The 23,659-nt window shown below is 55.9% G+C and overlaps 2 protein-coding genes and 1 pseudogene across 6 annotated transcripts in view; 2 read left to right on the top strand and 1 right to left on the bottom strand.

The window, feature by feature from the left end:
• CARD10 (caspase recruitment domain family member 10) overlaps positions 1–1,474 on the top strand; it is a 28,782-nt gene extending 27,308 nt beyond the window's left edge. For 3 of the 4 annotated variants that reach the window (XM_057557220.1, XM_057557221.1, XM_057557218.1), the window contains 2 exons: positions 61–176; positions 431–1,474. In XM_057557220.1, coding sequence (XP_057413203.1) covers positions 61–176; positions 431–671 — 357 coding nt within the window. In that variant the 3' untranslated portion in view covers positions 672–1,474. The remainder of the gene's footprint in view (positions 1–60; positions 177–430) is intronic. The other variant, XM_057557219.1, reaches the window with a different exon arrangement.
• Positions 1,475–4,120: 2,646 nt separating this feature from the next.
• Positions 4,121–18,977, top strand: MFNG (MFNG O-fucosylpeptide 3-beta-N-acetylglucosaminyltransferase). Of its 2 annotated transcripts, none has more exons than XM_007165653.2 (8): positions 4,121–4,565; positions 8,784–8,832; positions 9,242–9,344; positions 9,754–9,907; positions 12,645–12,730; positions 14,596–14,761; positions 16,513–16,598; positions 18,050–18,977. In XM_007165653.2, exons 1-8 carry the CDS (start codon positions 4,311–4,313, stop codon positions 18,114–18,116), a joined length of 966 nt encoding a protein of 321 aa, XP_007165715.2. In that variant the 5' UTR covers positions 4,121–4,310; the 3' UTR covers positions 18,117–18,977. The 2 variants fall into 2 exon arrangements, with proteins under 2 accessions (XP_007165715.2, XP_057412720.1); XM_057556737.1 differs by having other exon boundaries at positions 4,372–4,565; positions 8,784–8,842.
• A 3,571-nt stretch (positions 18,978–22,548) lies between these two features.
• Positions 22,549–22,637, bottom strand: LOC114238423 (small nucleolar RNA SNORA11; annotated as a pseudogene).
• Between the last annotated feature and the right edge of the window lie 1,022 nt (positions 22,638–23,659).

The raw sequence follows: 23,659 nt of genomic DNA on the forward strand, positions 1-23,659 counted from the left end.
AGGGGGCAGGGAGCTTAGGGTCTCTGGCCTGAGAGTAAAATGTAGCCTTGACCCCCTGAGAAGAAGCACTGCCTGTTGGAGCTGGGTGCTCGGGGCGTGCGGGAGCTGGTCCAGAACGAGATCTACCCCATTGTCATCCACGTGGAGGTGACCGAGAAGAATGTCCGGGAAGTCAGGTGAGATGGGCCGGGAGGATGGGGAGGACCCCAGCTCTTCCTCCTCTTTGGGTGCCTGTGTCTCTGTCTCTGTCTTTCTCTCTCTCCGCCTCTTCCTCTTCTCCATCTCTTTGTTTGCCTTGTCTCTCTTTCTGTCTCCCGCTGTCCGTCCTCTCTCTCTGACTCTCTTATCTGAGTCTGTCCCTCTCTCTCTGTCTCACCGTCCATCTTTATCCCCCACTCTGACCACCGCCCACCTTCCTCTCTCTTGGCAGGGGTCTGCTGGGCCGGCCGGGCTGGCGGGACTCAGAGCTGCTGCGGCAGTGCCGAGGCTCAGAGCAGGTGCTCTGGGGGCTGCCCTGCTCCTGGGTGCAGGTGGCGGCCCACGAGTGGGGCCACTCAGAGGAGCTGGCCAAGGTGGTGCGTGGCCGCATCCTGCAGCAGCAGGCCCGCCTCGTGTGGGCGGAGCGTGGCAGCAGCAGAGGCGGCAGCAGCAGCAGCAGCAGCGAGGCCTGAGGAGTCCCCTCTGACGCCTGTGCCTTCCTCACGCACCTCAGAAACAGCCCCCAGCGGGGACCCTGGTGTGTGCAGTGGAGCTGGGGCCTCCCCATCCTGAGCCTTCCTAGACCCTGAGACGCTCGACGGGGGGCCCTTGGCTCTGGGCTCCGGGCTCTCTCACCTGGAGGAGCCCCCGGGGCAGAGCTCCCTCCCATCCCTGTACTTGCTGCTCTGGGCCTTCCCGTGGCCCCGTGTCTCCACGGACCCATCTCGTGGGTCTCATGCACACGTCTGTGTCCTCTCCCTCGTCGCTCACCTTGGAGCATCTGCGTTCTCACCCCTGTGCACTGGTTTGCACTCCCAAGTTCCCAGGGGGCCGGCTCGCGTCTGCCCCTCCCCTTGGCACACGAGGTCTCCCGGCTCCACAGCCTCTTCTGCTCACAGGAGCCCTGAGCCCGTCAGGCGTGGTGCCCACCCGTCCAGCTCACATCTCTTGTGTATACCTCCACGGGGGCATTGTGGCTTCCCGGGTCCACTGTCACCTGTGCCCCTTGTGTCTTCCGGTCACACGTGTGTCCGTGGTTCTCCCCTGCGTAAATATCATGCCCCCACCCCCATGACCCTTGGGCACTGACCCGCGTGTGTTCCTGTTGAGCACACCCAGGACCATGTTCTCACGGCACCTGTACCCTGCCCTGCCCTGCCTCTTGGAGGGACGGCCGGGGAGGGGGCCGGCTGCCCCATTACCAGAATGTACAGCTCGTAGATTTTTAACGGGCCTTTTTCACTTAGAAGCTGCACATTATGGAACATTAAACAGTTTGTCATAGAAGCTGGTGGCCTTTTGCTTGCTTGCATCCCTGGCCCGGGGCCCCCTTTCCATCCCCCCACTTGTTGCCACCACGAGCTCAGGTTGATACCACCTTTCAGGTTCCCACTCTCTCGTGGGGAGGGTCAGATTTCGCTCCTGACTCATCCCAGAGCTGCCTGCCATCTGTGCTGGCATCACCTTACCTGCCCCGGAATGACTGGAGGAGGATCCCACAGATGGGCCACCCCTGCGCTCAGCTCTGCCCGTGTCTGATCATCAAAGGAGTGTCCCCTGGAGTGGGGATGCCAAGCCAGCAGGGTGTGGTCTTAGGCTAAGGGGCCCAGCTGCTGAATCCAGGGGACTAAGAGCAAACCCTCAGTGTATTACCAGGTCCCTGAGACTGCTTCACTGGAGAGGATGGTCACCTCCAATGGGAGAAATCTAGGTGGCCTTACTGCAGGAGGTGCTACTTGAGCTTGCGTTGTGGGATTCCTTTCTTCAGGAAGCACTTATTGGACTTACATGCCTATATGTTCTTAGTCCTCCTATGACTGTCCTCAGTCACAGTGATGAATTTGGGCAGGCTCCTGGGAGGTTTTGGGGGAGTGGGTATACTAGGTGGAGGGAACCTCAAGAGCAAAGGCTCAGAGGCAGAAAATGGGTTGAGATTGGCCACCTGGGGAGTGGTAGGAAATGAGGCTGAGAAGTCCACATCCAGGGGTCGGGGGCTGCTTAAATTTGAGGTCTGGCTCAGACACCACCTCCACAAAGCCTGCCTGATTCTCCCAGCCCTTGGGAATTCTCCTGGGCCATGCCATGCTCTGCTTTGTGGCAGGATGGTGGGTCTCTGTGGGTGGCTCTGGGCTCCCTGGCCATGGAGACTGGGTCATGCTCATTTGGGTAAAGAAACCTCCCCACTTCCTTGCTGTGTGCCTGGCCTAGTGCTTAGTCTATGGACATATGAGTCTGGGTGAAGATGCAGGAGCCCAGTAGCTGGTCCCATCTTAGGTGCCTTTTCAATGGGGGTGGAGAAGCCCACCAATCCTTTAATCTTCACCAAGTCTTATTTTTGTCCCCATCTGGCAAATGAAAGTAAAGTTCAGAGAGGTGAAGTAACTTGCCCAGAGTCACACAGCTAGGGAGTGCCCCAATCAGGATTTGAACCCTGGTTTGTGTGGCATGAACCACGGGATCATCCCTTGGTGATGCCATTCTGAGAAGACAGACTGTGAAGGGGCCTGGCGTGGGGCTGGCCCATAGAACGGTGACTCAAAAGGGTTGCTTTTCCTTTCCTCTCCCTTTATGGGGCTAATGCAATTCACCAGCCATCTGGTACTTTCTTGTGTTTAATTAACAAATATTGATTGAGCTCCTACCACGTGCCAGGCGCTGTTCTAGACACTGGGGATTCAGTGAATAAACAGAAATCCCTGCCCTGATATTCTCATGAGGAAGACAGACAATAAATAAAATATACAGGATGTTGGAAGATGAGAAGTGCTATGGAGAAAACAGCAGAAAAAGGGGCCTGGGAAGGAGAGACTGGGGGGCTGGGAAGGACGAGGGAGAAGGGATTCCAATTTAAATAAGGTGTTCTGGGAAGGCTTCACGTAGAAGACATTTGTGTAGACTTGAAAGAGGTGAGGGTGAGGTGTATGTATCTCTAGGGAGAGACCCAGGCAGGAACAGCATGTGCAAAGGTCCTGAGGTGGGTGTGTCCCTGAACTGGCCAGAAGCCCACTGGGTCTGGAGTGAGGAAGCAAGGGGAAGATGGTAGGAGATGGGGTTGGAGGTAACAGGGCCCCCCTTACACAGGGCCTGTAAGCTGGTGTCTGATCTTTGGCTTTTGTTCTGAGGGAGATGGGAGCCATCAGGGTTCTAGCGGAGGGAGGACAAGATATGAGTGACCTTGTACAAAACAAGATGGAGGTGGTAGCTGCAGAGGGTCCTCTGTCCACTGGCCTGGCTGGGAGAGAGGCAGCAATAAAGACTGCTGAGCAAGATGGGCTCCAGTGGGCCACAGCAGGACAGGCACCCTCAGGGGCCTCTGGTGGGCCAGACGAGGGCCAGCGACCTGGGTTCTACCTGGCTCTGTGGCTGAGCTGCTGGATCATCTTAGATCATTCTGAGCCTTATGTGCCCAGCTATGAACTGGAAATAATTCTAACACTGTTGTGAAGACCAGAGGAACTGAGCTAACTACTGGGGGAGCCCCAGAGGCTGGGAGGCTTCCTGGAGGAGGGAACCCTTGAGCTGAGCCTTGAAGTCCAGATAGAATTAAGCCTGGTGGAAGGAACGTGGGTGAGGATGGTGGGGGCTGGGGAAGAGCATCCAGGACGAGGAACAGCGTGAGCAAAAGCTGGGAGGCTGGACACTAGAAGATACTGGGTATTGAATGAGCTTAGCCGGGGGTCTCTGGGGAGTGGGAGGGCTGGAGGGCCCCTCCCTTCCATCTGGCATGGAGGGGTTGTTGTTGCCCCCCCCCCCCCCAGCAGCAGCAGGCAGGGCTGGGCCGTCCCTTCAGCCGGTGACACTTTTTCAGCCACCTCTGGGCTCCCCTGGGCCGGCCCCGCCCCTGGGCTGCCCTGGAGGCAGGGGCGGGGCCAGGCGCCCCAGAGCCGGCAGTGGGAGGGAGGGCCCGGGAGCAGGTGGAGGGCTGGCGGCAGCGGCAGCGGGGCTGCCATGGCTCGGCCTCCGGGTCCAGAGCACCGACTCCCACCTCTCCCCTCCTGGCCTGCCCCCCATGCCTGGCAGACCTTTGCCTTTGCCGGGGCTCCCGCCTGACCAGCCTCCCCTCCCTGTCTGGTTGGGATTTGGGGGCTGAGCCGTCTGGGGTCCCAGGGCCAATGCAGTGCCGGCTCCTCCGGGGCCTGGCTGGAGTCCTGCTCACCCTGCTGTGCATGGGGCTCTTCTCCCTACGGTACTACTCAAGCCCATCCCCGCAGGGCGTGCCGGAGACCCCCGGGCTGAGCCCGCGAAGCCCTCGGCCGCCCGAGCTGCAGCTGCACGATGTCTTCATCGCAGTCAAGACAACCCGGGCCTTCCACCGCTCCCGCCTGGAGCTGCTGCTCGACACGTGGGTCTCCAGGACCAGGGAACAGGTGACAAGCGGGTGACTGCGGGCCCCAGGAGTGGCCTCTGGTCTGAGGGACTCACAGAGGACTTTCTACCGAGCTGGGGTCCCTGGCGGCCTCGAGGGAGAAGCTGCTCACCCACCTGCCGCACCTGGGCTGTCTTCTCGCTCCTTCCTGGAAGGATCAGGGGCTCCTGCGGCCCTGACTGTGTCCCTTGCTGGCCCCGGGGCCAGCTGCTCCTCAGGCCCACTGCTTCGTTTCTTCTGGGGCCAGGCTGGGCCCCTACCCCGGGCTCCTGGGTCCCTTCTGGGGGGTGGTCCCTCGATTCCCTGGTTGTCCTGGCACAGGTTTCGTTCCTGCCCACCCTGGCCCAGCCTGGCATCGGGGGCAAGGGGAGGTGTTGGGCAGCTGGGACAGAGGACCCCGAGAGGTCCTGACTCTGGCATGCGCCCAGGCCAGGCCGCCCCCTGTCCAGGCCCTGGATGCTGTCCTTCTGCCCTGGCTTTGAGGGTGGAGCACAGGGACTGAGCCGCTGAGGAGGGGACAGTCTGGGGGGGGCCTGTTCGGGGAGAGCGGCAGGGGGGCATCCTTTCAGAATTCCTGACAGCCCCTGCCCCCACGCCTCTGCTGCCCAGGGTGTGCCCAGGGCGGTGGCACCTCACCTCCTGTGCTCCATTTCCTGTGGGGCACTTTCCGGGCGAGGGAGGTGGGGTGTGTGCTGCGATGGCGGTGGCTGAGGTAGTGGTGGGCAGGAGGGCAGGGCAGAGGTCTGCCTGGCATTGGGATTGTGCGTGTGTGTGCGTGTGTGTACACCCGCGTGCATGCTCACCTGCATGGAGCCGGCGTCAGTGTTAGATGTGCCGTGACAAGAGGCGTGTGTGTCACAGGGGTGCGCGGCTTCTGTCTTTCTGGGGAGGTGGCCCTGACACGCTGAGTCCCTTCTGGCTCTTCCCCTCCTCACATCCAGTGCCCTCCTCAAGCAAAGTCAGTGATTTGGGGGTGCTGGGAGTCATCCCTGGGGGAGGGGGAGAGGCAGATTCTCACACACACACACACACACACACACACACACACACACTGTCCCCACTTTGGCTCAGTGGAAGTGACGAGCCTTCGGAGGGGGTTGGGGGCTCCTGGAGACCAAGGAGGGGGGAGGTGGTGCCTGGAAGAGGCCAGGGCCCCCTGGGGAGGGGGCACCCCCTGCCCGGATTTCCTAGCACCCTGGATTAACCCTCTCCTTGCTGTACCCCCAGCACCCCAGGCTCTTCCCTGGGGCTCTGCACAGCTTCTCATCTTGGGGAGATTCTGGATCCGCTTGCGGAAGCTGCCCAGCCTGGCCCTCCCCGCAGACCTTCCTGTTTATGGTGCTGTGTCTGCGTGTACCCGGGAGCATGGCCTCACGTGGTCAGAGGCCCTTTCCTGTCTCGTCTTGATCACTGTGGTGGTGTGCTTGCTCCGGATGAGGAAACTGAGGCCAGAGAGGAGGAAGTGCTTGCCCCGAAGGCCTGAGGGGGCAGAGCCCAGTAGGACCCGCCTGCCATCTCCCGCCGGGGCCCCTCCTTCTCTGCTGAGACCCGGGATCCCAGAGCTGCCTAGTCACTTGGGCCTCCAGCCTGGGTGTCTGGGTCTGGCAGGACCAGGCCGGCAGAGGAGAGGCAAGCAGCCCCGCTCTGTGCCCTGAGCTCAGTCCCAGATGCTAAGCAGGCAGCCAGAGGGAGTGCCTGCCGGCTGCTCAGCATCTAAGTGACAGCATATCGGGTGCATCACTCTACTGAACCCTCACAACAACCCGAGTGGTAGGTATTGATATTCTCAGTTTACAGGTGAGGAAACTGAGCAAGGTTAAGCAGAGGTAGGAGATGAATTCACTCAGTTGGACACTCCCACTCCCCCCACCCCTGCCCCTACCACAAGGGGCAGAGTCTAGAAATCTTGTCCTTTAAGGCAGAATTGAAAAAAGGAAAGATACTCAGAGGAAGAGAGGAGACAGAGAGACCCACTCGTGCCACTGCATCTGGGCCCCCTTCGTTTCTACCCTTTGGCTTATCTCTTCCTGTGACCTCGGCCAAGGCCTTCCACCGTTCAGCCTCAGTTTCCTCAGCTACACAGGGCGGGAGAGTCTCGGAGCCTCTTTCAGCTCTGCTATCAGGAGCGGTCCTGAGCTGGTTAACTCCAGGGCTGGGCACCCGCCCCAGCTGGTTAAGGCAGCCGGGTGGCAGGTGGGCCTTTGTGGCAGCGAGCTGGGGCTCGTGTGGGGCCTTTGTCCCAGGCAAAGGGGGCGGGCTTGGGGGAGGCACGTTTTGTGATTCAGGGGGGGTCTTCCTCTTCCCCACAGTCCTCGAGGAGGGCGGGTGGGGGATGGGGGGAGCAACAATGGCCCCACTTCTCCCCTCCTCTGCAGCAGATGGCCCCCGGCCACCCCTCCCCTGACCCCAGCAGGCTGTCTGTCCCTTTGTTTTCCTGCGAGGTTTTAACCATTGTCAGAGTCCCTCCTTGAACAAATCAAATGCAACCCTCAGCTCAGAGGAAACTCTGCCCGCCGCTCTGTGCCAGCCTCAGGATTCCTGGGGACCGAAACACCAGCCTCATGCACCCTGCTCGGCCCCCGGGCCCTGCTGCGGGGACCCCTCCCTTCCGCCTCCCCCCACCGATTCATTCACAGGCATTCCCTGGCCCATTTGGCCCACGCTCCAAACTTGAGAGAGTTCCACTATCTGGGTGACTGTTTGGTGGCAAAAGTTTGCCAGGGAGCAGGGCAAGAAAGGTTTGACTTATTTTACAGGCTCCCCCGGGGGCTGTGTTGAAAACAGACTTGGGGTGGGGCAGGACAGAGCAGGGAGAGCAGGGAAAAGGTGACTGCAGCAAAACGGGCAGGAGGTGACGAGGGTGGGCTGGACCGAGGGCTGGCCGCGGAGGCTGGAGGGAGAGGGTGCACCCTGGGCAGTTTGAAAGCTGGATGGACAGAATTTGTTGACAGACTGGATGTGGGTGTGAGAGAAAGAGAGGAGGCACGGTGACCCCAAGGTGTTGGGTTCCAGCAAGATGGGGAAGAGTGAGAGGAGCCCAGGTCTGGGGGTGCTTGGGTGCTCGGTGTTCTTGCCCTCAGTCTGAGGTGCCTGCTAGACCCCCAGGGAAAAGTCTGGCTGTAGTGGGAGTTGAGGGCGGGGAGAGGTCCAGGCTGGGTTCAAATCCCAGCTCACCTCCCGCCAACCACACAGCCTTGCTCCATCACTTACCTTCCGTTTTGCCATCTGCGAAGGGGACAGATCATAACACCTGTCTGGAGGTTTAGTGAGGTCATGGGGGACCGGGTGTATGAATGCTGTTGGTGGGTCACCTCTCCTATCTGGGAGATGTGTAAGGGCCCCGACACTTGCACAGGGAGTTTGTGTGGCTGTGAAAGTCGTGACCGTCTCCCTAAGTAGTTTGGTGTCCTAGTGTGTGGGTCTGTCTACTGAACAAGTGTTTAGGGTTCTGTATATGTGGAGGGGCCAAGCGGGACTGTGATGTGTGTGTGATGTGCTGTGTGATGTGTGATGTGATGTGTGGTGTGTGATGTGTGATGTGATGTGTGATGTGTGTGTGTGATGTGCTGTGTGATGTGTGATGTGACGTGTGGTGTGTAATGTGATGTGTGATGTGTGTGTGTGATGTGATGTGTGATGTGTGTGTGTGATGTGATGTGTGTGTGATGTGTGATGTGTGTGTGTGATGTGATGTGTGTGTGTGATGCATGTGTGTGATGTGATGTGTGTGTTATGTGATGTGTGATGTGTGTGTGATGTGATGTGTGTGTGTGATGTGTGTGTGATGTGTGTGTGTGATGTGATGTGTGTGTGTGTGATGTGTGTGTGTGTGTGATGTGTGTGTGTGATGTGATGTCTGATGTGTGTGTGTGTGTGTGGTTGATGGAGGTGTGATTCTGCTAAGGGTGTGTGACTCTGGTAGGGACCCTGTGGGTGCTGGTCTGTAAGGGGGCTGAGTGTGAGACTAATGGGCTGGTGTATACCGCGAAGTTGTACAAAAGCTGGGTTGTGTGTGTTGTATGGGGGGATGGGTTGGGTAGCTGAGAAAGTCATGTTGTCCTAAAGGAGTGTGTGACTGTGAGAGGGGTGTGTGTCCATCACTGAAGGAGGACAGAGGTCTGCCATGTGTGTATCCACCTGGACTTGGCTGTGGTGGGCTGTGGGCTGGCCCGGGACTCTCCTTGGCCGACCCCAGTCCTGATTCCTCTCTCCTTCCTAGACGTTCATCTTCACCGACAGCCTGGATGAAGGCCTCCAGGAGAGATTGGGTAACTCTGGGTGGGTTGGGGGCCCCTCGGCTGTTGCCAGGGAAAGCTGGGGTGGCTGTCCCCTGGCCTGGGGTTCCCCAGGAAACAGGGCTGCCCACCCTTGTCACACGTGGATTCCCCTTTTGCCCAGGAGGGGAGCAGGCTTCTTCCCTGGAAACGGGTATGGGTGCGGGGAGGGACTGTGCTGGACAAGACCCTGGACACCTGGGTCCCAGCCCGGCCTACTGTCCATTAGCTCCAGGGTCCTGGGCAGGTCAGCCCCCCCGACCTCAGTTTCCCCATATGTAAAATGGGACTGGATGCACTGCTCCAGGCTTTCTGAGGCCCCGCCTTCCTCTGCATTCTCACACTGTGTAGGGCTGTTGGGAAGAGCTGGGCAGGGGCCCCTGACCTGTCCTCCCTTATTCAGGGTCCCACCTCGTGGTCACCAACTGCTCCGCGGAGCACAGCCACCCTGCCCTGTCCTGCAAGATGGCTGCTGAGTTTGATGCCTTCTTGGCCAGTGGACTGAGGTGAGTCTTAGGGGGCAGGCGTGACCTTTGCCTCAGGCCAGTTCCTAAATGAGGTGTCTTGTCAAAAAAGTAAAGTTGTCCGGGCCCTGTGAATTTAATCACATGTAGGGCCTGCTGGGGTCTGTCTCTGGGCAGACAGATGGGATTCAAATTCTGCTATTCACCGGCTGTGTGACCTTGGGCAAGTGTCTTAACCTTCCTGAGTCTTGGTTCCCACCTGTGAAGTGGGCACAACTTCCTCATGAGCTTACACCAGATGCTGCCTGGCACAGAACAGGTGCCTTCAATGTTAGCCTCCCCCACCCCATAACTCTGTTGACTGATTATGAGGGCGCAGGGCAGAGTCTGGCTGGCTGGCAGCCCTTGGGAACCCCCTCCAAGTTCACTGTCCCGCATTCCATCCCCACAGGTGGTTCTGTCATGTGGATGACGACAACTACCTGAACCCGAGGGCGCTGCTGAAGCTGCTAAAAACCTTCCCGTGGACCCGCGACGTCTACATCGGCCGGCCCAGCCTGAACCGGCCTATCCACGCTTCCGAGCCGCAGCCGAACAACCGCACGGTCGGTTCCCTCGCTGCCTCCTTCGTGCATTGGCCGCTGGCCCCGGGGGCGGGGCCATTCGGGGGCGGGGCTGTGGAGGGGTCCGGTGGGTTTTCTGGGTTTCAGATTTGGCTGCATCCGGGTGTGTCTGGGCTGCTGGCTTCGCCTGTGATCCTCAGTCTCCTCCTTTATGAAATGGGGAGATTGAGATAATGCAGGTAAGGCACAGAGACTGGCGCTTAGTAGGGCCTCGGCCACGGAGGAGCAGGGGCTCGTCCTGGTCACATAGTGAGCATGGGGGGGTGAGTTGAGGCTTCCTGACTCCACGGCAGATTGTTAAAATGCTGAATCTGCTGGGCCGGGTAGTAAATTGTGGCTGCCGGGAGCCCCTGAACCCTCCCCTCCCCTCCTCTCCTCTAGATACCCCTCCTCTTTCCAGATTTCACTAACCAGCAACTGAGTAGACACCTTGCACAACAGGGTCCCCAGCACCAGCTTCAGGTCCAGACCTGAATGGACAGGTTTAGGTCGCCAGATTTTGCCCCTAGGGCTCCCTTGGCCCCTGTGAAGAGTCAGGCCATGGGTCCCCCTCTCTAGACGTGGTGCCTGGAGCAGGAGCTGGGCCAGTTGTGGGGTTTTCTCCCTCCCAGGGTCACCATCTGCTTCACTAGGGAAACCGAGAGCAGGAAACACAGAACCTTAATTATCTGCAGCTGATCAGTCTCTGAGCCCTAATTAAATCTTCCTGGGCCTTGGGGGAGCGCGTGTGAGCGAGCTGATGCCAGGTGAGCCGCGGGGTCCTCCAGACTCCCACAGCACCTCACCCCTGACCAAAGGGTTTGAGAGCTCTGCTCTGGAACCTGACTCCCAGGGTTCACACACCAGCCCTGCTACCTCCTGGCTTTGTGACCTTGAATGAAGTCACCTCACCTCTCTGTGCCTCGGTTTCCTTATCTGTAAAATCAGTGAAAACAGTCACTACCTCATAGGGCCATTGTGAGCAAGAAAAGAATTAAATGCGGTCATCTATCCAAGGGCTTGGAACGGGATCTGGCACGTGGTGGACGCTAGTGAGCGTTATCAATCAGCACTCGACTCATCTCAGCCTCTTCTCTGAGCTGTGTTCTTCCTGTGCTGGTTCAGGACACACCCAGTCCTGGGCACACCCAGTCCCCGACCTCACAACGTGCACGAATGCCCTCCTTGTCAGACACCCCACCAGCGGGATCCCAGGACTCTGCTCCAAAGTGTCCTGGCCTGTTAAGACCCTGGCATCCCCCAGGGTGGGACAGCAAAGGGGACAAGGGCTCAGGCTTGGAGTCAGTCCCAGCTGGGACCTCAGTCAAGTGACCTCAGTTCTGTGCACCTTGGTCACCTCACCTGCAGCACAGGGCTCTGCAGTCCGTGCTCAGGGTTAGGCGCTTGCATGGTCACTGCTGATGTTGCTACAGTTCTCTGGGAGTGGAAGCCCTGCCCTCATTAATTCATTAAACAAGCATTTATTGGGCGCCTCCTGTGTGTCAGGTCCTCAAGAAACCATTCATTCTGCCTGTTTGAGGCCTGACCTCTCTCTAAGAGGGCAGAGTTTCCAGAAGTAAGCTCATAGAAGTCTTTAGGAGGAGGACATCTCTGGGCCAGGAGAGCCATTGGATTTCAGAACTGGAGCCAATGTTGTACTCACAGGTGACAAATCTGAGGTACAGAGAGGGGCAGGAACTTTCTCAAGGTTACACAGCTGTGCAGTGGAGGAGGCGGGGCCCACTCCACTTTCCAGCTCCCTGCCCACGGCTCTTCTCACTGCTTCATCATGGGAGGTGACCCAACCCAATGCAACATGCATCAATGAAGCACCAACTCTGTACTTGGGAGAAGGTAACTTTAGGGCACTTGTTTGACCAAGAGATGGTACAGCTGAAAAGGTTCAGTGTTTCTCAAAAGCCTTAAAGAAATTCATGGGTGAATTCACAGGTCCTCACAGAGGAGGTAGAAGAGGCCTTGGGCCATGGTGATGTTGGGTGAGGGCAGAAAGTGGTTTACACCCCAGAGGGGTGGTATTGGTTGCTGAGATTGAAATGCCAAGGGGTTTGCTGGCCTCAGGGGCTCACAGGCCTGCCTGCCCTTCTCTCTTTCCTCCATGAGACCTCATTCTCTCCTTTTGCAGAAAAGCTTTCTTGGTCCCAGGAGTTGGGAGTGGCGAGGCCAGTGTACATGGCCCGGTGTAAATGGCATCAGGATTATATTTACTGGTGACCCTGTAAAAGCATCTCTCCCTCACAGCATATGGAACTCAGGCGAGGACTCTGATTGGCTGGCTGAGTCATGTGCCTGTCACTGAGCCAGTCACTGGGTCAAAGGTGTGGTCTTGTGATCCATCATTCCTGGGGCACCTGCCCGTATCTGTGGCCTATGGGAGCAGGTGCTGTGTTGGGCAGTCCCTCCTGAACCACACGGGGATGTTTCTCTGAGGATAGGGATAAGGTGCACTGGGTAGACAAATAGGATATGTGTCCTCTTTAACTGAAATCCAGCCAGATTGGGGTCTAATTGGTGTCCCCATCATTCTTAAATAGCTATGTGACTTTGGGTCTCGGTTTCCTTATCTATAAAATGGGCATAATAATGTCAGGCTGTAGGAAGACTCTAGTGAGATGTGAAATTAAAAGTTTTGAGCCATGCTGGTTGGGGGTAAGGGGGGGCCTGGCTGTTGCCCCCACCCCAGGTCACCCTACATTTTGGCCCTCCCCATCTCTCCCCGCAGAGGCTGGTACAGTTCTGGTTTGCCACCGGGGGTGCCGGCTTCTGCATCAACCGCAAACTGGCTTTGAAGATGGCCCCATGGGCTAGGTAAGCAGAGACCTAGAGACTGGTGGAAGAGGTGGGGAGGGGGTGCAGAGATGGGGTGTTGGCTGGTGTGTGGATGGGGCCTTTGCAGCAGGAAGGGCTTGAGAGAGAGCTCAGGAGAAACTACCTCTCATTCCCGCTGCATCACAGAGTTACACAGTTAGTGGTGAGCAAGCCACCTGTCACCATGCCCTTGGGGGTACACCGCCTAGTGCACTCTGCCACACACAGGCAAGTTGTGTAATCTCCAGGAGCCTCAGTGCCCCCATCTGTAAAATGGACCTGATAGTACAATGGCCAGTGGTTGTTGTAAGGGTTAAATGAAAAAGTGTCTGGGCTGGCACCTGGCAGGAGCCCGACAAACATTAGGTCCCATTTTCAGCCCTCTTCTGACTGGTCACTGTCACAGGGGAGGTGAAGGCCAACTGGAGGGGCACTCAGAGGAGGGAGTAGGGCCTTCTGCTTGGGGAAAGGGGGGACGGCTTCCTGGAAGAGGTGGAATTTGAGCTGGGATGGTCCTAGAGGGCTCAGACTGCGGGGGATCGTGGGAGTAGTGGAAGCCCTCAGTACCTGGTGGGGGTACTGATATTCTAGAGAGGACGTGGCAAAGGTCTAGCCTCTTGAGGTCTGCCGAGCGGGCTGTTATTCACAGCCACATCAGTGTCGCTACCTTGAATTGAGGGTTGACTCTGAGCCAGGTCTGTGCTTTGCTAAGAGTATCACAGCCCCCAGGGAGGAAGGGGTGTTGGCCTTATTTCTACTTGGCTGAGGAAACTGAGGTGCTGAGAGGTTAAGCAAAGTAATTGGTTCAAGGTCACTCAGCTGCTGGGTTTGGCTCTAAGGCCTGCGTGCTCTGTCACCACACCAGCCTGCCGTGCCCTGTCCTGGACGGGTGGGGTCCTCTGGGGGCAATTTGTGCCCTGACTGGGAGCAGGAGTGCTGTCCTAGTATCTGTCGACAGCAGGCATGTACCCACAACCAGGGGTCATCCCTGTGCCTGGGGTGCCCCCATCTAGGCTTCTGTCCACCTCTATGGTACATTTGTGTGAATTAGAAAAATGTACCCACTCTGGGCAGGTGCAACCTGGGGAGGGGAGCAACGGCTGGGTTTCTGCACCCACTCGACCCCTCAGTCAGGCATCAAGCTGCCCCGCCTGGCACCCCCGCGGCGTTCGTGGCGTATGCAGTCAGGTGACGCCCTTGCCTGGAACACTGCTCCTCCCCTGCTCGGCACCTGGCTGACTCCAGCTCATCCTGTAAGACTCTGTTTAAAAACTGCTACTGCCATGATTAAGTAAAGAGCAAAACAAAAGCCTGCCACATCCCCTGGGAACCCACCTTGTCCTCCCTGTGTCCCCAGGCCTCGTGCTTCCCTCTGACTTAGCACCAGTCCTCCTCTGAAATGACCTGCTCCTCTATCTGTCTCCCTCCAGAATCGGGGCTGCTGTTGAGGGCAGGAAGCATTTCTTTCTCATCTCTTTGTCCTCAGCCTCTGTGTCACGGTGGCTGGCAGCAGGTAGATGCTCAAACTCAAGAATGAATGAATGAGTGAGTGAATGAATGAAAAGAAAGAGAGGGAAGGAAAGATACGTTTATAAAGGGCTTCATTTCACCTTTCCTCCACTTAATCCTCACAACAGCCTTGTGAGGGCAGGGCCATTATCATGCCCATTTTACAGAAGAGGAAACTGAGGCTCCCCGAGGCTTGTGACTTGCACAAGGCTACACAGTATGCAAGAGGCAGATGCTAGAGCCGAGCTCTGTTTTCCCAGCTGGCCCTGGCGGAGGCAGGGTCTTCAGGGAGGCAGGGAGGGCTCTAGGTGTCGAGGGCCTTAGGCCAGTGGCTGCAGCATGACTCTGTCCCTCAGTGGCCCCCGCTTCGTGGACACATCTGCCCTCATCCGGCTGCCTGACGACTGCACTGTGGGCTACATCGTCGAGTGCAAGCTGGGCGGTCACCTGCAGCCCAGCCCCCTCTTCCACTCCCACCTGGAGACCCTGCAGCTGCTGGGGGCTGCCCAGCTCCCAGAGCAGGTGAGCCAGCCTTGGGGCAGGTGGCACTGGGGAAGGTGTTTGTGGGGGCTCTCCCCTATTGATGGGGAAACTGAGGCCCAGGGTGGTAAAGGATCTCCTTGAGGGCATGCAGTGTCTCAGCTCTCTCCACCTCTAACCCTCAAGGGTCTGCATTTATGATGCTAAAATTCTTTGATCTGGTTCCCACATGCCAGCTGGAGAGACCTGCACACATAAGATGAAGCTCGTCTTGAGGTTCAGACCACCCAGCTCGCCACATGCTACCTCCTTCCCTCTCTCCTCTCTTCAACCTCCCATTCTCCCCGCACCATCTGAAGGGGCCAGTCCTTTTTAACTGCCTATCGGCAGCCCTCTCCTTCACCAAAGCTTACCCGTCTACTGATTGCTGCTTTTCCTTCTAACTCAGGTGTCACTGGGAAGGACCAGGTCTTCAGTAGGGACATCCAAGTGTAATGTCAGGCTGGGGGAGGGGTAGGGACCCCTTCCACCACCTGGCAAGTAATGACTCTGCTGAGGTCCAACTGGCTCTGCCTTGCAGACACGCCCTCCAGCTCATGGGTTTCCAGCCCCGTAGAGGGTCCTGGCTGGGAGGCCCCTGGGATCTTCTGCCCCATGGTGTGAGTCAGAGCCCTTTTGGCTGCAAGTGACAGAGGCAACAGACTAATTAAACAGAAAAGGTCATTTATGGGCCTGCATACCTGGGAAGCTGAGGGCTTGGCCTGACTTGCTAGATCTGGCAGGGTCTGGGTGCTCAGACTCTGTCCCTCCCCTCTCTCATGTGCCCTCCCCCACGCTGGCCTCATGCTCAGGCAGGCTCAGCCCTCATGCTGGCAAGGTGCAGCCCCAGGTTTCCACCCCACCCATGGGAAGAGAGCTCCTCCTTCCACCAGATCTCAGGACTGGCGCTCATTGGTCACGTGGCCCACTTGGGTCACATGACCTGTTTCCTACCAGCGCCTAGAGTTAGAGTTGATTGGCCAGGCCTAGAACGGGGATGCAGATTGGTCCCATTAGGACCACAGCCAGGAAAGAGGGGCAGATTTTGGACAGCCGAAACCAGAGCACCCTAAAGGTGGGGTTTTCAGATCCCCTGCTGTGCCAGGCCCCACATTGGGGGCCTTAACTTCTTTAACTCTCTGCTTCCTCACAGCATTCACGTGGGGGTGAGTCCTAACATTATTCCCATTCTACAGATGGAGAAACTGAGGCCCAGAGAGTGGAACTAACTGTGGCACACAGCTAGTAGAGGACAGAGAGGGATTTGAACCCTGCTTGGGTGGCCCCTAAGCCCACAGTCTTTAACCACTGTGCTTGACTACCTCTTGACGGGTGTCATCATCCTGCATCCTCACTTCTCGTGGAGTGACCTTAGGCTGTGGGTGGAGACGGATTGCCCAGGCCCTAGAGTGGGTCTCAGGAAACCTCCGTTCAGGCATGCAACTTCCTGGAAAGGTGCTTTCCTGCCTTGAGCCTCAGTTTCCCAATCTGTAGATGAAGGAATCGTTCCAGCCTCCCTAGTAAACTGGACTGTTGGGGGCACAAATGGGATCATGGTCAAAGGGGAGTGGGGTGGGGCCCTCAGCGGAACACCTGTTACTGACGGTGGAATTTCAGGTGCAGAGGCAGGCTTTTTGTGTCCCTCAAAATGCCTTATGTGCCTTCTCTGTTTTTGCCCAAATGCTGCCCCCTTGTGGAGTTGCCAGTGGGACACCCCGCACCCTTCACTCTCTTCTCTGTGTCTCTCTGCGCAGGTCACCCTCAGCTATGGCATCTTTGAGGGGAAACTCAACGTCATTAAGCTCCACGGCCCCTTCTCCCCTGAGGAGGACTCCTCCAGGTGGGTCTGGAGGCTGAAACTGTAGGGTGGGAGGAGTGGGGCCTGCGTCCAGGCATCCAAAGATGGGGGAGCCGGGAGGGAGGGAAGTGAGAGAGGCCAGTGGCTGACAGCACAGAGCTGGGAGTGGAGGGAGTGGATTTCAGTCTCTGCTCTGTTACTGGCTTGCTGTGTGACCTTGGGCAGGTGCCTTGCCCTCTCTGGACCTTAGTCGCCCCATTTGTAACACAAGGAAGCTGAGCGATGTGGATCTGAAGGGCTCTCCCAGGCCTGATCCTCTGGGAGCCTGTGAAAGACTGAGCTCTCGTCACTGAGCACAGGAGATGCTCTAATGGAGGCGCTCCAGGCACTCATGGGGAAATGAAAAGAAAGTCTTTCTCAGGCTCTTTGTTTCTTTGATGATACTTTTCGCTGGATAGAGGGTTGGAATGGGGGCTAGAATGCCACTTAGGCACCTTCCAGTTCTGTCCCCAAAGACTCCCTGGGGGGATTAGGGCTGCTCAGCCCAGCCCCCTCCATCCCACCCCCAGCCCCGATTGCTGTAGGGCAGCTCAGAGCACAGCCTGTGACATACTGTGGCAGGGGAGCAAGACCTACTCAAGGAAGTAAAAGAAGCCAGTGTGACTGGAATGTGGGAGAAGAGAGGAGAGTGGTGTCAGATTCAGTTGGGGAGGTGGCAGGGAACACCCTCCCCCATGCCCCCGAAGGCCTTGTAGGCTCTGTCTGGACTTTGGATTTATCTGTAGGGTAACCCTTAGGGGAGCCAGCACTCCTGCCCCTGAAATTCTGCAGAGCTGTCCGGCTGGGGGCAGAGGACTCACAGCTATCCCAAGGCTGCCGGGACCAGGGCTGTGTTGAACAAGTTGGACATTACAAGGAGTCAGAATTTGGCTCAGTTTCTAAGAGGAAAGGAGCTGCCTGCTAATAGAGTGAGCTCCCCATCAGTGGAGGTGTGCAAGCTATGGCTATACTGCCAAGACGTTTAAGAATCGGTGTTAAATTCTCTCAAAGCCTGAAGATTTAGAATCTAAAGGTTGCTACCTAATGGGGCTGGAGCCAACTGGGGACTCAGATATGTGCGGTCAGATGGTGTGGCCTCAGCCGAGGCCTCTTCATGGTTTCTTGGGCTTTTGAAGTCTTTATAAACCAGTGGTTCTCAACCAGGGACCATTTTGCAACTCCCCCGCACGCCCCCCACTAAGGGACAATTGGCAGCGTGTGGGGACATTTTTGATCGTTAGGACTCAGGGGATGCGTGCTGGCATCTAGTGGGTGGAGGCCAGGGGTGCTGCTAAAGATCCTACAATGCACAGGACAGCCCCACAACGGAATTATCTGGCCCCCAGTGTTCATCGTGCTGAGGTGGAGAAACCCTGCTCCAGAGCATATCTGTGACGCGCTCCCCAGGAACCCGTGGGGGTGACCCGTCTTGTCCATTTCTCGTCTCTCCACAGGTTTCGCTCCCTCCATTGTCTCCTCTACCCGGATACTCCCTGGTGCCCACAGCTGGTGGCCCGATGAACCCTGAACCGCTGGGGAAAGGTTGAGCTGAAGCCTCTGGTCGTCCTTAGCCTCCCAGGCGGCCTTGAGGGCCCATGGCAGTTCCTGTGTGGGCAGCAGTCCCTGGCAGGGCCTCTGTGGTGGGCAGGCCCAGGATTGGATGGTGGCTGACGGTAAAGGCATCCCAAGCCCCTGGGAGGTGGGCTGGACAGCCCAGGACCAGGTGCACCATGTGAGGGCCAGAGAGGCCTCAGGAGCTGGACTTCCACGGGCCTTAGGTGGCTGAACTGAACAAAGGTAGGGGTCCTTGAGCTGCTCGGGCTCAGGAGTCCTAACTCTCCAGAGAATTGCATGGGTCCCTTGGTGTGGTCAGAGCCCCCACCTCTGGTCTCTCAGTCACTCTCCTGGGGTCAAGCGCTGGGCCACCCACTCCTGGCTTCCTCGGCTGGATCCCCAACCACCGAGGGGACCCAGGTGGAAGAAGGCCAGAATCCAGGGTCTGCGGCAGATACTGTTATTGCTGACCAGTCTCCAGTCCCTGCTCCCCACCCGATTTTGTTTGGAGCATCAGCATGTCCAGCCCCAGATGATGAGTCAGAATGGGTCCTAGCCAGTCATGATGATCCTTTTGCTCACTTTCCCAGCTTCCCTTTCTGTTAGGAGCCACTATATGACCCAGCTCTGGCCAGAGCCAGAGCTCTGTCTGTTAGTGCAAATTAAGCAAAGCCAATAGAGAGGCTTCTGGGGAAGGTTTTGCAGCCCCAGACCCCATCTTCCTGCTGTGAATGTGGGTGTGATGTCTGGGTCTAGGGCAGCCGCCTTGCTACCATGAAGGAAAGGTCAAGACAATCATCCACAGCTGTCCCTTCCAACATCTGGTTGTGTAAGAATATTAAACCCTTATTTGTTTAAGCCTCGCTTGGTTCAGTTTTCTGTTACGTGCAGCCAAAGTCGTTCCTGGCCAGGGCAGGGTCTTTGATCTGTCTGTCGCAGTGGTGTTGATTTGGGTCCCTTGACTAGACAGCCCTGCCCTACCCTTGCTGGCTGTGTGACCTTGAGGAATCCACTTGGTCTCTCTGGACTGTTTGCTCATTTTATATATGAGAAAAGGAATACCTACCTCGCGGGTTGTAGGTGAAATGATGCAGAGTTTGTAAAGGGCACAGTATGGAGAAAGGAATGGCTCAGTGAACAGCGATGGTAAGTAGTGTGTGCTGTGTCACTGCATGCCAGGGCATATAAGGGTGTGCATGTGCCGTACACCCTTCTACGCTCGTCTGTGCCTAGGGACATATGTGGGGTGTATGGATGTGTTTGTGCCTGTGTCGCACCTGTGTGTGTGTGAATATCTGTGTGCTATGAGGTGCTGGTTTGCTGGGGACAATTCTTCCTTTTATCTGTCTTCAGGGTTTGGGTTGGCGTGGCCAGAGGATCAAGGAAGGCTGAATGGAGCTAAGGGATTCAGCCTCTGGTATCAGATAAAAGGGCACTTTGACAGCCCAGGTAGGAGCTGAGTAAAGGTAAATGCCCTTAGAATTTCATGTCCCAAAGAGGTTGCATGACTGAATGAAAGTGATCATGGTGAAATTTCAGGCCTGATGGTACCTGTGGGGAGGGCTAGGAAGGGAAGTTGTCTGCCCCCCACCAGCATCACGCTCGGAGATGTTGGGGAGTTGGCGTCACAGTGGGGCTCAGGGCTGAGGGGAGGAGGGAGGGAGGACAAGGGGGCTCTGAACCAGGCAGCCGGGACTGGGGGCTCCTTTGGAGCACGTCCTCCAGCCCTCGAAGGACCTTGTCCCTGCCGCAACTCTGTCTGGGCTGATGGAACCGCCGAGCACTGGAGCCTTAGCACCTTCTTTTCCAAGGAGGAGCCTGACCCAGAGGGAGGCCGCTCTGTGCTTGTTAGGTGCAGGGCTTCCTTTCTTTCTGGGTTGACCTAATGCTGGGTTTGTGGGATACGAGCCGAGTGGGGCGGCCCCTGGGCCCACAGCCCGGTGGGGATGGGATAGCGTGTTGTACTGCCGCTGTCCTCTCCACCCTGTACGCGGAAGGCTGCCGGCTGGACCGCTTTTAGAAGCAGCAGCAAATTTGCAGGTTGCTCCCAGATTCTGAGGGTCGGGTGGAGGGAATAGGACTCGGGCCATCTGCTGCCTCCATTGTCCCAGAATAGCTGCTGTAGGGCGGGGAGCAGAGTCAGCAAGGATCAGAATTGGGATGGAGGAAGAAGGGAGGCTGAGTTTAACCCTCCGTGGGTCCGTATGGGAGGGTGTGAAGCGTCTGTAGGCTTCTGTGCTAAGGTGACCCGTGTGGGCCCCACAGGCAGGGACTGGGAGCAAGGTTGGACCACCTTGTCTCGGCTTTGCTGTGCACCTTGGGCAAGTATTATTCCCATTTTACAGGTTAGGAAACTGAGGCACAGGGAGAAGGCCCTTGGTCCAGGTCACAGGGCTTTCAGGTGCCAGGGCCAAGGTTTGAGACTCCACAGTGGTCATCACAGCATGGGATGACCCTGCAGGGTCAGAGGGCCTCCTCAGGCCTGGGCTCTATCCTCCTTTCCCCCTCTGCCTCTATGCCCTCGGGCAGGTGACTTCACGATTCACTGGCCTCACCTGTGAAATAGGCACAATGACCTCTACATAGTGTGCAGGGGCGGTCTTGAGATGCTGCGTAGAAAACTCCTGTGGCGGGTAGTTACTCAATAACCACTGTCTCCCTGCCCTCCCCAAGCTCAGTGTTCTTGGCTGTGAAAGGGGGTGGAAGGGGCGCTGGACTGGCCATCACCTCCACTCCGCCGTCTGGTCTGGGTCATGGTCAGTCTCTCCTGTGTTACCATAGCAGCCTCCTCGCTGGCCTCCCCTCAGGCCCCCTCACCCTTGCCCACTGGTGCTGAGCACACTCGCCTCCTCGTTACTGCTGATGGGTGCGCAGCTTCTCTGCCTGCCCCAGCTCTCCCTCTCCCTGGAATGCATGACTGGATCGCTCTTGTCAAGCTCCAATGTCCTCTCCTAGGGAGGCTCTCCTTGATCACCCACCACAAAGTGGCTGCCTGACCACCATCACCTTACTCTGGGGTAGCTCTTTACATGGCTCTAAACGTCTCTTGTTGGTGTACCTGCTTGCTCAAGTATTTGTTGTTCGCCCCCATCTGACTGTTGGCTCTGTCATCCCAGGGATTGTGGTGGTTTTTCTCACTCCTGCTCACTGCCTGGTGTATAGTAGATGCTCAACAAATATTTGTGGGATGAGTTGAAAAATGAGTGAATGAGTTTCTCAGAGCTATTCCAGCTTTGTCAGTTTTAAGATTTTACGAAAGGTGCTAAAACCCCTTGGGGACCAGGTGATGGGGAAGCTTTATAATGGAAGGATCAGGCTGGTAACATTGATCATTTTTAGTATCACACACAAAAGGAATATCTGACCTTACTTGCTCCTGCTATGGTGCACTAGGAAGGACACAGCTTCACCCAGGAAGTCCGCTTGCCAAAATAATTGACTCTACACAGATCAACCCTCTGGGTCTAAATATCAGTTTCCAGGAATTGGGCGGGGAGTGGGCAGTGGAACATGTAAAATGACACCAGGAGGGCTCAATCCACAAAATCAACAATGAGGACAATTCTACAGGACAAAGAACCTGGTTTCTTCAACAAGTAAAATGACATAAAAAAGGGAAAGAGGAAGGAATGTTAGAGATTAAAACAGATTTAAGAGTCATAGCAACAAAATGCAGTGCATGGACCTTGTTTAGATCCTGGTTCATAAAAATGGACCCTAAAAAAACATTTTTTTTTAGATTAATTTGTTCTTTTATTTTCCAGCATAACTACAGTAGCCTGCAAACTTTTTTAATCTAAAAAGTACATTTTACATCACAATCCAACAAACACACATATATATAATATGTATACATATATAAAAGTGAAACAAAAGTTTTGCCAAAAACGTCTACCCTCAGTGTTAATTCTTTTTAAGACTTTTCTTTTTTTTTAACTAAGGCTGAACTGCACTGACCCATCATAATCACCAAGGTCCCTAGTGCATCTTAAGGTTCACTTTATGCAGTGAATAGTGTTGCACGTTCTATGGGTTTGGACAAAAGTATGATGACATAAAATCATTACAATGTCATACAGTGTATTTTCGCCGCTCATAAAAACTTCTGTATTCTGTGTATTCATCTCCCCTCTCCCCTCAAACTCCTGGCAACCATTGATCTTGTTATTGTCTCCATTGTTTTGCCTTTTCCAGAATGGCATATAGTTGGAATCTGTTTTTCTTTTTTCTTTGAAGAGAGGGGTTCAAAGCCTATATGCCTATAAGAGCGCTCATGGCCCACCCATGTGTGGACAGGACAGGCTCCAGGTGGCAAACTCCCCCACTAAATACTGTAGCTTTCCTTCCAGTACTGAGCCCAGCCCCACTGGTCCTGCCCAGCAGCCAGGTTCAGGGGGATATGTAGTGGGTATTTGTTCATAGGAGGGCCACAAGGTTTGTGCCCCTTGTCACAATGAACCCAGATTCCTGTCGGCTGTTAAAAAGACATTTTTGGTAAAAATGAGGAAATTTGAATGTGGACTTTGCATTAGATGGTATTAAGAAATTGTTAATTTTATTAGGTGTGATAATGAGGTTACTTTTTCAGAAATGTTCTAATATGTGAGAGATACATTCTGAATATATTCTGAAATGATATATTGTCTGGAATTTTCTTTAAAGAGACGCTTGGGGGAAGGAATTAAATAAGGATGTTAAAATGGGGATGGTTGTTGAAGCGGGGCGATGGGCACATGGGGGTTCATTATTCCTATTCCCTTTATTTTGGTGTGTGTTTGGAATTTTCCATAAAAAATAGTAAAATTAAATAAATAAGAGGGCCTGTGGATATTCCATTTTGCTAGCTATGGCCCTCCCCCTTTGCTTTTCCCCTTTCTCTCTCCTCTGTCCCCTCCTCCATGCCCCACATTCAGGCCCAGAGAACATCTGTTCTCATCAGACACTGCTGTCCTGAGTCTACTTCCTGTTCTCCCCAAACACCCAGAGAAAGGAGAGGCAGACCTTGACCAGAAGCTGGCCCCTGCCTGATTTGCATTTTGCCTGTTTCCTGGTTTCCTTGAGGCCCATCCTGACTTCTTTTGGTTCTGAGCACTTGTCCCAACTGCTTTGTAACCCAGCAGCACTCTCCTTGGGCACAGTCACTGGGCAGATTCCTCTGCCCACTTATCACTCCCCCTAGTCATCCATCCAATAAGAATTTACTGTTCACCTCCTCTGGTGGGGGCATGGAGAGGTCCCGGTGTTAGAGGCTACACAGGGGGGTCAGGTGTAAGCCCTACCCTCAATAGGGAACTCGAATCCCAGTTGAGACAATATTGAAAACATGGTGTATCATGTAATCGATGACGAAATGTGACCATGGGACAGAAGAAGGGAGGAGTAAATTCTAGGGGGTATAAGGGGCAGCAGGAATCAGGAAGATCTGGGTCTTGAGCCATGAGGAGGTGAGAAGGAACAGAATGCATCACATATTGCCTTGAGATATGTCTAGGGAGACCCTAAGGAAAGAT

Source organism: Balaenoptera acutorostrata, chromosome 11, assembly GCF_949987535.1.
Source record: "Balaenoptera acutorostrata chromosome 11, mBalAcu1.1, whole genome shotgun sequence".
Taxonomy (NCBI): domain Eukaryota; kingdom Metazoa; phylum Chordata; class Mammalia; order Artiodactyla; family Balaenopteridae; genus Balaenoptera; species Balaenoptera acutorostrata.

Excerpts from the sequence above, each read along its gene's own strand:
- MFNG (XM_007165653.2), top strand. The coding sequence starts at position 4,311 with ATGCAGTGCCGGCTCCTCCGGGGCCTGGCTGGAGTCCTGCTCACCCTG. Across the intron at positions 9,908-12,644 it reads CGCAGCCGAACAACCGCACG|AGGCTGGTACAGTTCTGGTT; the intron begins GTCGGTTCCCTC and ends CTCTCCCCGCAG. Across the intron at positions 12,731-14,595 it reads AAGATGGCCCCATGGGCTAG|TGGCCCCCGCTTCGTGGACA; the intron begins GTAAGCAGAGAC and ends TCTGTCCCTCAG.